The following is a 14,969-nucleotide window of genomic DNA, read 5'->3' on the forward strand; positions in this document are numbered from 1 at the left end:
CCTAAATACATTATCACCATTCCAAATGGTGTCTTCAAAGGCAGCTTTTACTGCATAGGTTAAACCATTAAAAGATAACGTACAGAACAAATAATATGTACATGGTCACATACATGTACATAAATGATGCCCATTTATCTGACGTATTAACTATCACACACTTGTGGCCACCCAGACAATGTATGTTTATCTATTTCGCTCTGATGGTATCACACAAAAAGTGGTATTTGTGGCATCTCACTGGGGTCAACACTGAAATGCCAAGTGAAATGTAAACACATAAATCAGCTGGGCGTGCTATATTAACTGACCTGATAGCAAAACTATTTACAGTCTGATAGATGTCTGTCTTATACATGTAGACTCAGCATTATTGTGGGTGTCAAATATCACTTAATAGTCAGGGCTTGTTTTAAGTGAGTAACCTTTCGTAAGAATACAAGATTGGGTAGTACTAATATGAAAATTTTAAATTTGCAAATTTCTTCATGTACACATGTAGTCCTGTGTTCCATAACTGATAAAAGTCCTGATGGAGATACTATTTAAATACAGACTGTATGTATACATGCACTGCCCTGCTGTACAACAGACTGAGTAAATGCTCTAAGTTTACTCTGTGATGTTGTCTGTAGTACAGTACTGTGTCAAAGGTTATCTAGACATCAGTGACTCGTACAAGGTCATGAAGGCATTTCTACGAAACTGTGTACTTTGAATTGGAAGGGAGATCTGACCAAATACAAATGTAAAGTGCATGTACGGTAAATCAATGTTTCAAAAAGCTGTGTCCAAAATCTCTTGTTACAGCTTTAGACTACAATGGTTTAAGTATGTTGTGCCAATGGCGATGCACATCCATACCAGTAATATCACATGCATATAATATTGAATATGAGGGACAGAAACATTGTGGTCTCATTGTTGTTCACAACTGCCCTCCCATTACAGTTGTAAAAGCTTCCCCTCCCACCTATAAGTACTACGTCCCCTCTGCCCTCCTCTCTACCACAACTCACTAGAACCCATCTCCCCATGACAAAAACTCCCCAGTGCCATGTTCCCATGACAAATGTTCCCCTCTGCCTTCTTATCAAGGCATGATTATGCCCCTCCCATGAAAGTACCCCTAAATAACAATGAAAATCAAAATTTCCCCGCCCACTGACATTAGAGATTCCCCTTATCTACTGACAGAATAAAATAAATACCGGTAGCCCCCTCCTCAATCAAACCACTTGCAAATACCTTTTTACACAAACAGCTTCATTAACTGCTACCCGCCCCCTCCCACTGGTCTATTAAATGATAGCTAGTATTTCATTGTCATTGAGTCAACATTATATCCACTGATTTTGATGACACTGACCCAATCAGATAGATGACACAACACTGTCTGAGCTGATAAGATGTTGTGACATCAATGTTCAAGAAGTTGCAATGCACCAAGTATTTTAATGAGCATGTGGGGTCAATGAGGGATGAGCTGCAGAAGCTATCTCAGCCTGATTAAATGATCTTATCAGATGGAGGTGCAAAGAGATACCAGACAGTCGTAAGGATGATTGATTGAGATTGAATTTAGAGCTGAAGCTAAAAATACAATTATGTACACAGCTGTACACAGAGGCATGAGTAGAATTTTCAAATTATTTGATGACGATTGCCTATTACCATAGCAATAGGCTACTGAAATATTTCTGTCACTGTTTCTAGATACTGGTATGTGTACATGTACATGTATTGCTTGCTGGTCAAAGTCTGCGCAAACATGTACAATTGCACTACTACAGTAGGTGATCTCATGGGAAAAAGTTGCTGGATCTTGTGTCATTAGCTAGCTTATTTTGGTGGTATACATGCAGGTACCTATGACATGTGTGAGAAGTCAGATTATAATATTCTGAACTGACAGATGCTCAACCATTGGCTATCAATCACAGAGCTCACAGAACAAAAACTGTGGTAAAGCTATGATAAACACTAATTTATTGTATGCATACCCCAGTACATTGTATAACTTGTACCAAAATACCATTCACATGTAGACATATACATGTAATATTAATGTATTAACAGATTGCATTGACATTTGAATATTAAACCTGATAGTCCACTCTTTAAATTATATATTTGACTCCTCAAATATATCAGCAAAAATATTTTAACAAGTTCTCACCATCCTTTTTATTTCTAAAAAATTATTCAATATCTGGACTGATGGAAGTTTATGGAAGTGTGAAGGTTTGAAAGAAATCTTTGTGACCAAAAACTGTCGGTCTTTTTCATCCAAGTTGTCACCTCATTCGACAGTATTTTGCTAGTTTGTGGCATGAGTTGTTTAAAACTTTTAGTTTTTGTTTCTTGTAAAACATGCATGTAATAAATAAAAGTTGAAAGTTTTTACGAACTGTGAAAAGGTTTCATTGCAACATAGACTATTTATTATCACCTATTATCAGTTCTCCTAAACTTCCTTTGATTACATATACATGCACGCAAAAATTTCTACTTTCAAAACAGGGTTGCAATGATGTTTTGCTTTCCCAGTAGTTAGAATTAAATGCCCACAAAGAAATGTATCATTATAGATGATATATACCAAACCCTGTGACCCCAATAACCTATAGAGACCTAATTATTACACGGAAGATACTAATTTTGTAATTCAGTCAGCGTACATTAAGCCTTTGAGTGCTGTAATTTTTCCCGCCAAAATGTTACTGCAACATTTTACCAATTTCATTGGCGAGAGTTTTCCACCAAAATTTTGGCTAAAATTTGAAAAGGCGACAAAAATTGACTGTGTGCTCAAAGGGTAAATACCTGGCAGAGAAAGATCAAAATATTATAAGAATAACAAAGATGTTTTGGATCCGCCAGCTTATATTTCTGTAATTCATAAGAAATGCTTTTCTCAGCGTGTAGTGCCATTTAAATCATCCAGGCTATGTACAGATCCCACAAAAATATTCTTGTAGTACATTCACCCCTGGTAAGTTACATTAGTACAAGCTAAACAGACATAGCCAACATTCTATGGTACACATATGTGTGTGTATGACCAGTTTACACTTGTCTATGACTCAGCGTTAAAACTTAACTGGAATTCACTTGTATGGTTGATAAATCAGCATTAACATGACTGGTATGCCCAGAATGCAAAAAAGACACCAATAACAATTGTTTATTGAATTTCTGCCTTTGTTTTGATGGCATCGATTTTGCAAAATTATTATAATGAAACACTGCATTTGTATACATTTCATGTACATACATGCAACCCTGTGCGTCTAGTTTATATTCAAATAGAAATGATGGCAGGTTCCAGGAAGTACATATTCATTTTAAATCGATGTACGCAGAACTACAGAATACAAGGAGTGCTTGCCATTTCTCTACAAATATTTCCCAGATACATTTTTCTGCAAACACATACCAAATATTGATCCATTTGTACACAAACATCCTTCATCCATTTGCATTTTAGGTAAAGATTCATATCATGAGGAAGCAATGGTAAAGATCTGTTATCTTTCACAGAAAAATTTAACTTTACGGTAGAATGCACCTCGGGGACAGATATTCAGACTCAAAATTTGACAATTCTCTCCTGATCTACCAGTTGTGATGGCTCATTTCAAAGCTCTTAGAGTAAGAAATATTTTCACTGCCTAAATTTGTTGAAAATGGAAAGTCTTATTATTTCCCATGGAGCTAATAAAGGAATGGCGGCGGCCATTTGGATTTCAAGTATGGGTAAATATTGGGTAATTTGTTTCTCTAGTTCTAAACTTTGCACATTGACTCCTGATTTTCATTCTTGATTCACGAAGAAAATGGATGAAAGTTCCATTGAGGAAAGTTTGAATAAAAGTTTCAGTCTTTCATTTTTGAGACGCATACTACCTTAAGGCTGCGACATTATCAATGTGCTATAAAAGTATTAACTCAAGGAATACTGCTTTTCCAAATATCTGACGTTTAACACATACTGTATTGTAGTTTGCTGTCAGTTAAGAGGTCTTTTCCTTAAAGTTTACTTGTTGACCCTCCTGACACAGAAACTTTAACTGGTTTTTGAGGCACTAAATGATATCGCATCTGGACACATGCATACAGTATTACACCCTGGCCGTATGCACCCTGTACATGTATACAGTGTAGTGTGTGCATTATGCCATTTGATGAGCTATATAGTTCACTGACTCAATTACGGGGAAATACATGCAGGGTTGATTCCAACTTGAAATTTAAAACAATTTGACTTGGACGATAGACTCAATTGTCAAAAAGCTCAGGATCTTAAAAGGTTAGAGAGTATGTATATGTACACTGTGTGCGATGTGATGTGAAGTGGTGCATGATGGGATGTTAGGAGTATCCATTCTCTCTCACCTCTTGTCCAAGCATCTCTATATTCTGTTGCGTCTGAGGAACCCACTGCCTGATCACGGCATAGATCTGGGCGATGGTTGTACTCGGGTCCATGAGAATCTTGTAACACCCCGAACAGTGGGGATCGAAGAAAGTGAGGTCCAGCCTCTGACACTGGTTGCACAACGGAGCCTCTTGTACCGTGTGCACCATGGGTTTGTCACGCTGGGGGATGTTGAAGTCCACCAGGGTGAAACCCCCAGTCTTCAGCAGACTGCCGTTTTGATTTTCGTCTTCAAGAGTCATTTTGGCGTGTCAACATTTGAACAATCGCGACGAACAACTACGTTTATGATCTGTATTTTATGCAAACTACTAAGCATTGGACATCACTCATCTACATATTCACCTGTAAAATAGAAACAGAATCAACAAATCAAGCTTCTGAAACACTGAAAAGCATTTCAAACAAAGAAGCCTTTATCATACTATACATACAGTACATGTAAGCAACTGCATATAAAAGTTCAGATGCTAGGAAACAAAACCAGCAACATCCCAATATCAAATTATTACGCTGGTTTAACACATTAATATTGACTGACCTATTCATTTATTTGTTATATTTTAAAATTCAAGGGATTTTATTTTTAGCTTTCTATCTATTTATCTACACAATGTCCATAAAATGTATATTGTTAATTTAATATACTGGGTATGTATATGTTACTGAAACAGGGTGGAATTTTTTTGTAATGTAGAGCATATCAAATGATACACAAGCACTGTACATGTATGTCATGACACTGTCCTTAAACACTGGGCCACTCCCTTTGAAATGAGATCATTACAATTTTAACACATCAATATGACAGAAAGTTGAAACACATGCTTCCCTGAAATCGATCATAGTGTATGTACTTTATATCAAGCATCATCAATTACATGCATACTCTACCCATAGCTGTGTGCATGTATAAGTTAAAGTATTTACACATGTGTATAGCATATTGCCTGATAATGACATACAGTTGAATGTACATGTACATGTAGTTGTAGCCAAATATGGTCAGTCTTTGAGTGCTACATACATTAGTGTTACCCACAGCTTGAAAAAACAGAGGAGTGGCCAATGTACATAGCAATACATAATAAGCATATTCTTTTGTTGTGAAAATGAATCCTGTCATATGACTATTAGCATATGAATAGGATAGCTGGAAAGATTGCTGGTTAAAGATCATCAACCAACAGGTAGAATACAAATGAAGATGCATCTCACTGTATCATCAACTTTCGCCTGATCCTACTCTGCTCCCTTGGTATACATTAACATGTAGAAATTCCCCCTCTCCCTCATACATGTATTGTTATGGACCACTTATACCTCACTTATACACATGCTTTAATCTGTTCTCACAGCGGCACTTGTACTTGTTGACAGACAAACACTGTATTGTATACCGAGAGATCTAGATATATGTATGTACACATTTCACTGCATTCTCCTCAGCAGCATCCGTGAAAACTGAAAAAGTGTACTTTATATACCGGTATACCAGCTGTTCACTGTACATGTACATGTACGGTACGGTACCATCTCATTCACCAATGAAAACACTGACGTGACGTGACTGACGTGAACTATGTACAGATATGTGTTATGTACTACAATTTGCATGTAATACATTACCCATACATACATGTACATGTACATGTACATCAAAAAAAACTTTTCCTGCACAGCAAAATGAATATGTCAGTGTCACAGATTTTTGTATAGGTTCACATGTCCTGCCAACATTGTTCTGCCAGTTTATAAATATGTGTACATGTAGTTTACATGTACATGTACCAATACTTCAGTGACAACCCATTCCTATACATGTACACTTTACATGTGCAAACATGTGTTTTGAGGTTTCCGTCACTGTGAGTGTAATGTATACCTGAACCTTTCTCCACCTACACTGTACAATCACAAATGTATATCTATATGCTACCGTATTTACACAGTAACACATACAGGTCCACTGAATCTCATCTTAACCGCTAACCAAAACTCAAGACTCTTCCGTGCATAAAACAACTTTCGCTTGCTAAAAAGTTACTTGGACAAACATACATGAAGCCTGTACTTACAATTTGTTGAGCGTATACAGTAGCCAGACTAATTCTTATGTTGACAGCAATTTTTTTCAAGTTGATTGGGTTACACTGAGGCAAAAGCAGCCAGCAGGCAAATAACTACTGCACATACTGCAAGAAAGGTTTTCCAGAAAGCACCGAGCCTGAAACGGAAGGAAGTTGCCGAACACGTATCCTTGCCTGGCTCTCCTCACAGTAACTGTTGGAAGTATTCCCTTCAACGGTCACTTTTTAAACACACAATTTACACATGTTTACCTTCCATTCACTACATCACAAGTACAATGGATGCCCTGGGCATGACAATGACTCAACGTCACAAAATACAAAACACTAATGGACCAGACAGTCTAATTGAGAACTATTGTTACAGAAGTGAAGTCAGTCATGTGTATCACGCTGATCTTTGTGTTTACAGGAATGGCTTCATAAACACATGGCAGTTTGGAAATGACAAAACATTCTGACGAAGATTTCCTAAATTTTGAAAATCCTAGCGTACTGTAGACTATTTCATTCACTGTCTTACATGTACATAAATTTGATAAAGTGGTTCTTAATCTGGGTATACATTTATTCAAAATGAGAAGAATATATTTGTAAGATCATGTATACTCACAAACGTCAAAATTTGAGAAAAAAAAAAATATATATCTTGTAGTCTTTTACCATCCTCTGTATATATGCAGTTGTATTAATTAAGCTTCTTTAGTTACAGTTGCAATGTACAGAATCAGAATGTAAGCAAATGTACCTACAACAGGATGTGCCCTTAACACACTCATTAAGCAGTAACGTTTTAATTGATGAGCGTGTATCAATACATCTGTAGAACAGCAAATTATAGTTTGCATGTGGGTTTGTAAAACTTTATTCACTGACATGTACAGTGTCATAATTCATTGAGTTTTTTCTGGGGTCTAGAAATTTACCAGTTATTATTTGGAACAGCGGCAACATTATTTCTCTTCTCTTCAGTTAGCATTTACTATAAAAGATAGCACTTTATTGTTTTGAACATATTATGTGCTAAGGTCCCTCCACAGACCGTGTGAATGTGTATACCAATGGGAATCTCAAGGAAGTGAACGGGAAACCTTCAACAAATGTCAGAGTCATTGTAAAGGTCATACATGTACACATATGTCCATGTATAGGTACAGTATAGATACTTCTATCCAACAAATCTAAAAGATATTGTCAGTGTTCTCCCTAACAATTTCTAATTTGCATAACCAAGTATTTAATTGTTATGTTAATGTTTTATATTGTTTTTCCCAAATTAAAGAGGCCACTATGCTTTAATTGCTCAGGGGAGAACATAGCCTTGGTTCAAGTTGGTGTATTTTTAAAACATAAAATCATTTGCAACGGTTTGTCTGGAGTCTCTTCTATTTCATACAAACTTATTTGAAATTTGCCACTCAAAACAAATCGGACTTGAAGTGGAAAGTCTGGGGAAACACTGATTGTATGGTCACTCTAAACATTGGAGACCATCCTGTCATTTGTAAAATTTTTTGTAGTCAGAATTCAATGCTAAATACAATGTAGTTGTTTCATATTTTAATGCTATGTACATGTAATGTATGATGTCTACTGTATGCTGTGCGACTTGAATGTATTTTACATAAGACTGAGGTTGAGTGTTGGCACTGCTCCCAGCAGATTTCAACGGGGCTTGTATGGATTCAAACTGAGTTATTTGTTCATGATGCCTTTGCAGCAATTAAGAAATATCTTGCCTTTACTTATCAAGTCAGATTCAAAATGGTAAATACTTCACAACCTTTAACAACAAAAAATTCATTGCAGGACATTGAAACGAAGACTTATCCAATTAAGCGCTATCACGAATAAAGAAAAAAGCCAAGCTATGCAGACAATGGCAAGAGGTCACTGAATTATCTACACAGATCTACGTGCCCTATCATGTCGGTCACCTAACAAAACTACTCTACTGCACAGTGTTTAGTTGCAGCACTGCTTTTGCCATGGTTACCGAACGTCAAACAACTACAAATAGTGTCAATGGTTTCATATGTGAAGCAAAGACAGTTTTGTCAACATCAGCGTTGGGTGTTCTGTTGCCTTGACCCATGTAGACAGTTTCTCTACTGTCTATACTTGACCTGATAATTCGAGAAAATTTGAAAATGGAGTTTTACATTACATGTCACCACACAAATACTGGAACCCTGTGATTTTTGATGAGACATAAAAAATTATGTGACTTAGCAAAGTACATTACTTGTTGGTATGGACTCGGAGGTAGGAAGAACCACGGTCCTTCCAGGACCATGGAAGATCCACAGGCGTATGGAGTGTTCAGTGTAGAGTAATGTGAAATCTTTCTACGTGTATACCACGTTGGTAACTTCAAGCGCCTGTGAGAAAAAAACCTCAACTCACCACTCCTTCAGACTTGCCGTCATCACATAATGATACTAGTCTATATAATATTTTGGTAGCTCCATGATATAATACAGCTTTTAGCATACGTACTTGGCACGTGCATGGAGGTAGAAAGAAAGGTTCCCAGACACTTCGCATCAAAACCACTTCGCACCATACCATCTCGTCCAATACGATTTCGCACCAAAACCACTTCGCACCAAAACAACCTCGTACCAAAACCACTTCGCCCCAAAAGTCATGTCCTCCAAACCACTTTGCCCGAAACTTATCGCTAACTGGTGAAGCTGAAAATAACCACCTTTCTGTCATCCTGGGACTGAAATCTTGAAAATGTACGCATTTCGCGAAATTGACATCGTGCAATTCCGCGCAAGGCCCCTGAGTTGTAGTATTTGCGTGTTTCTATTTTCTTATTCTATCGTTCATGGTTTCATGCAACAATAAATGGTTCGTGGTAGCCAAAATGTCCTAACACATTAATGCTTCCAAGTTGTAGGTAAAAACAACCTTGTGATACGTCGTGATCGTTGTTTCAGGACGAGTTGACGGTGCTATACTTTGGGCGAAGTGGTTTTAGACTTTTAGTACGATGTGGTACTTGGGGCGAAGTGGGGTTGGGCGAAGTAGTACTTGGGACGAGGTGGTTTTGGTACGAAATGGTTTTGGGACGAATAGAAGTTGTGTGGGGCGAACTGGTTTTGGTGCGAAGTGTCTGGACCCCGAAAGAAAGATCTTTCTCTTTACCTCCATGGCACATGTAATTGTGTCTGCATGTTCATAGGCAGAAATCTCTTGGGTCAGACATGGAGCTAGAAACGGACTCTAGCTCTAGCGGGTCATACCACGCACGAGTTGGAGAGTCGAGAAATATGATGACCGTATTATACCTGCCTGACGTCAAAGTCACGCGTACGGCGGTGAATTTGGCTGCATCGTCATGACATGGAGATGGAAGCAAGGCTCTTCGACCTCCATGGTCATGATAATAGCAATATCAAGCAGACCTGTGTGCTAACCACGCCACGGTCACTCCACAGAGAAGTGACTGTAGTGCTACCTCCGCGCTCCATGACAGTGGATCAATCGGCTAGAAGAGGCTTTCCCCGGTTAGTGCCCAAGTATGGACGTACAAGAGCGAAGCGATTTGCCCAGTCGTACTCGAAGAACTATTGCATGTTCTTGTTGTCCCTGTACAGAGTGTAACGCAAAACAATGAGTCACATTACACCAAAATGCTCTTATCATGTAGCTTTTGCCCTCGAGCCACGGTCATGATGAATTGCATCTGATAATTGGGTGTGCAGGCATTGGCATTGCGTATGTGAATTGCGATCTGATCGATCAATAACGCTGGCCGATCTGTAGCGTTGCCGCTAAATGACATGATACAAAACAGATGACGTTCCCTGAATTCGAATATTCCTTGATCCTATGAAAACAAACTCTATACAATTTGATTTGTGTACCGACTCTTTACCAATCGACGGCAAATTCAGAGGACGACAGTGTACTGTTTACGTCAATCTCAATCAATGCATCGAAACAGCAAACAGCATCAGCCCGCGTATCTCGTACAGTAGCTCTCTCTCTTTTTTTCACATCCATGGTCTTACTGACAACGAACTGAAGCTGGCTGTAAAATACCGGTAATAACTTGCTAACTTACCTCATGGCGGCAATTATCCTAGCGTACTACAAACTATTTCCTACTGACTTCTAGGACGCCAAATCCATTTATGCTCTCATACGCTTGGGTAACGTTTAGGCCACATAAACTTTGACCTCCGTACACTGACTACAGCACAATAATCATAACACAATGATTCGCATTCCAGCCACGATGTAGTAGCCGTTTGGGTCACCACTAGTACTCAAAAGATGAGCGTTATATGTTTAATATGAATTTTAGATTACTTTTGACAATAATTTTGTAAATTTGAGGGATTGTTAAATCTCGAAAAACTGAGTAATCAGATCGTTAAAATATGCATTCAACGTTGTAATAGACATTTCTGGCCCGATTATTCGTTTGAGGGAGGATGCCTAGCAAGGAAAGTTCTCCACCATGCACCATGCCGTTGAGCAGCGTTTTTCAACACCACACCATAAAAATTAGCTTTTGCCCTCATATTTCGACAATAAATCAAAACACGATATCAAAACCTTTGCATCAGTTATACGAAGAGGGTTTTAGTCTCGACAGCGTAATGTGAATCTTTTGTTCATGAGTGAATTTTTGATTTGCTGTGAATTATTTTGAAGTAGGCCTATTCCTGGGTGTTGGGGTGTAGACTGAAAGATCCGTCGCTCGAGGACACTCCGGGAGGACACTGCGCTCCCCTCCTCTATATGGAGTCTTAGGGGAGCGTAGAGAGCGCCCTCGAGCGACGGATCTTTCAGTCAGGGGGGGGGGGAGGACTCCCATAGAAAAGACGTACGGGCGCTCGTTAGCTGGGTAGTCTGCTAAAGCGATCGATTTTCGACTCGATCTATCTCGATCTATCGATCCCGTACTCAATCTGCCCGCCACTGCAACCTAAATAAGCTTACTCCCGATACTAATGATAGATCGAGCCGAAAATCGATCGCTTTTAGCAGACTAGCCAGCTAACGAGCGCCCTTGCGCACGGGTATGTGCCGCCCGAATGGGTCACTTCACAGTCCCTCTAAACATGGGTCGATTTTCCGAAAAAATCCTCAAACATGGATCGATTTTTCATCTGAAACCCTGAACATTGGTCGATAACAAAGCAATGCAAACGTCCAATGCTGTAGGACAATTTGAACATCTAGGCTCTTCACACACATACTCAGTCCACTCATTTGAGACAAGTTTTACATTTAGGCCTAAATGAAACTCTGGGCGAGATCTGCAAATGATAGTGACGAAAATTAATCCCACCGATGTATCGGATTGAATAATATCACTCATCGAGCAGTAATTTCCCATTGCTAGCTACATATCCTCTCCGCACAGATCAATTATCAAACGTCTATAAATGCACAGATATTGTTAGTTTTTTATTGAAAAAGAAATGTTCATAGTTCTCTGATAGACTACCATGTATAGTGAATCAACATTTCGGCGAAATTCCAAAATCGAATTTCCTGCACACACACACACTTTGCCTCTTGTCCCATACGTTTTTGTTTCATATCTTACATCAGTTTTAACTGTTCAATGTACCACTGTATCTTCTTTGCTTGTGAAACTTGTTGATAAGGTGTACCTATTTAAAGAATCGGTGTCCCGACGAAACACACCGATTCTTTCCTGTATGAAAAATGATCTAAACCCGCTCAGCCAAGTTACTTCGGCAATGAAGCCAAAGGGGTAACATGGAATGGACTTTCATTTGTGGATGGACGACTCTGACGTTGAATAGTCATAGACCATAGCTCTCGTTCCAGGTTCTGTGCTAAACTCAACGTTGGTGGCTTCCAACTTTAATGCAACTGTCCACAATCCCCGATTCTCTCATTATTCCTTGTTGGCATTTCATATACAAGATGTAAATCCATTTTTCTCCTTTGAAAGTTGTGTGAAATCAATCGCTTCTATCTTAACTTCTGGCTGATTGAGAGACAAGGCTCAAGGTGCTATTCAAAACAAGGACAAAGCAAAGGTACGACAAACTGTCTTCGATATAATATAAAGATATCATAGCTTTATTAATAAGCGAACTCTATTCCACTTCTGCTGTACACTGCTTTTTGACTTAAAACTATATATATATATATATATATATATATATATATATATATATATATATATATATATATATATATATGTCAAAGCAATTCACGATGGAATTAATCTCACTGTTTGCTAAAGTTTTGACAGAAATGGATTGCTAGTCACTCTAAAAATGTTCTACCTACAGTAAACATGTGCCTTCAGCATCAAATACCTTTGCGTGTCTTTCTACAGCCGGAGAACAACAAAAACGTACTTTCGCAACAGAAGCCCAGAAACCACAATTTAATTACTTTACAAGACAGCTATCTATCTATCTATCTATCTATCTATCTATCTATCTATATATCTATCTATCTATCTATCTATCTATCTGTCTGTCTGTCATCACAGACACAGACACAGACACACACATTTAGTTATATATATTCAATGACCTGCCCGAGACAGTTGCTTTCTTGGATGTTTTATTATACCTGTCATGTGTTTGTTAACATTATTATTTACATCCTTTTAGTCACGCCTGTCTCTAACACTTTTGCTGATTGTATATGTTTTCACTAATCCTGATTTTTTTCCTCTGCTTCCAGTTCAGATTCTTGTCAGTACTGCTCTCACTAAGCAATCATCACACCATGAAGGTAAAAACAAAACGCTTCTGCCTGTGTGATAGTCATAGCATGCGGTCGATTTCATACATTTATTTACATTAAAGATAAGATAGTTCAGTGACATTCTCGAGCAATCTATCAAAAGACGTTTTACCTCAGAGGCAAAAATATAAGCGTAAAGCATTTCGATCGCACAGTTTTAGGGGTGTTTAATTTGCCCACAAAACACGGTTAATCCTAGCCTAAAATAACTTGCCAAGTAAAAATCTGTTTTGACGTCACTTGGATGTTCATCGCTATTAATTTTCACTCTTCCCCATGATACATATCCTGGACATTCCTTGTGAAATATGTTTTAAGCACGATCTTACTTTGTTTTTGAATGATTATGATTGATGCGATTAAAACTTTCGAGGCGTATCAAAACATCGGATGAGCGAACACTTTCTGATCTCAAATCAGTGTACAAAGTACTTTCTGAATCATGTTACGAGTAATGACCGTGGACAAAGAAGCCCAGTTATTGATAGCCTGTAAACTTATATATTGGACTTATTGGACCGGTCCTGATGGTATAAGTGACAAACAGACAGATAGACAAATGCAGAGAGAGGACAGGCAAACAATGGTGCGTTTGAGTGTTGAGAACCATTTGATTTTAGATCTTAGACACAGGAAGGGCAGAACAAGCTACGTTTTTATACAGACATATATTGCTTGGAATGTGGCCCAACGTAGAGCACAGAAGAAGCATATCGGGATAAAATATAATCTATGTGACGTTGGACATCTAACATGCGCGTTTTCAACCCCCTGAGACAACATCGTTATAGTGATATAATGCGGAGCATGTGCTGTGGTATGGTTTTATATCTCTTCTTAACTTCATCATTTGCTTATTAGCTAAAATGTTTATCTTTCCTTTGGCATGGGAGATTGGGAAATGCTATGCAATCGACGCTCAAATAGTGCACATGACTCTGGGTCAAAGTTCAAGCATGTCGATGAAGTCATCGCAAAAGTTAGGGACGGAAAAGGGGCATACCCTCGCCCCGGGAAATCACCTCAGCAAAGCTCAGTAATGTATTTAATGCGCATTCAGCTGATGCGCATGGTCAGACACTATTGTAGAGATTAAAATGATCTGTTTATTCTGTAGAATGAGAAAGTTTTTGCTAAGCAACACTAACTGATTTGCTCATTCACGGATTAGACAAAATCTATATACCATGGCAAATCTGTATATATACCCGCACTCAGTAGATATGTGCTGCTTTGAGAAAGTAACACTTCTGGTGGCCACATTTTTGAGCTGCTAAGCCCGCACGCTTCATGAAATACTGTTTTTCGTCACCGTTGAAATAAACTTTGATAACCAAACGAGAATTAAAGGAGGGCAGGATTATTTGGCTATCCAAGTAGTAGAATCGGATATACGTTTAACTTTATAGTGATTTTCATGTGGAACTGATGATCAAACAGTGGTTTTTCACTGTGGTGTCTCAAGTACGACTGTTCTCACATCATTGAAAATTATGACTTACGTTTGATGAAAGACGTGATAACGGAAAGGAGTGATAACGAAACCAGGGAAGGAGAATGAAAGAGGGGAAATTAACTCGAAAAGTCTACCCTTCATGATGCGTTGGCCACAGCCCTTCTAGATACAAGTCACGTGATATGTAAAATATTTACATATATTCCATTGACCTCCTCAA

At 38.3% G+C, this 14,969-nt stretch overlaps 1 protein-coding gene across 5 annotated transcripts in view; it reads right to left on the bottom strand.

The window, feature by feature from the left end:
* LOC139138648 (CAP-Gly domain-containing linker protein 4-like) overlaps positions 1 to 10,740 on the bottom strand; it is a 30,873-nt gene extending 20,133 nt beyond the window's left edge. The window contains exons 1-2 of one of the 5 annotated variants that reach the window (XM_070707123.1): positions 10,610 to 10,740; positions 4,399 to 4,786 (exon numbers count right to left, since the gene is read on the bottom strand). In XM_070707123.1, the coding sequence (XP_070563224.1) occupies positions 4,399 to 4,683 (285 nt within the window). In that variant the 5' untranslated portion in view covers positions 4,684 to 4,786; positions 10,610 to 10,740. Of the gene's footprint in view, positions 1 to 4,398; positions 4,787 to 6,519; positions 6,740 to 8,937; positions 9,117 to 10,609 lie in introns of those variants that run through there. The other 4 variants (XM_070707127.1, XM_070707125.1, XM_070707126.1 and 1 more) reach the window with 4 other exon arrangements.
* Between the last annotated feature and the right edge of the window lie 4,229 nt (positions 10,741 to 14,969).

This window comes from Ptychodera flava, chromosome 8 (genome assembly GCF_041260155.1).
Source record: "Ptychodera flava strain L36383 chromosome 8, AS_Pfla_20210202, whole genome shotgun sequence".
NCBI lineage: Eukaryota > Metazoa > Hemichordata > Enteropneusta > Ptychoderidae > Ptychodera > Ptychodera flava.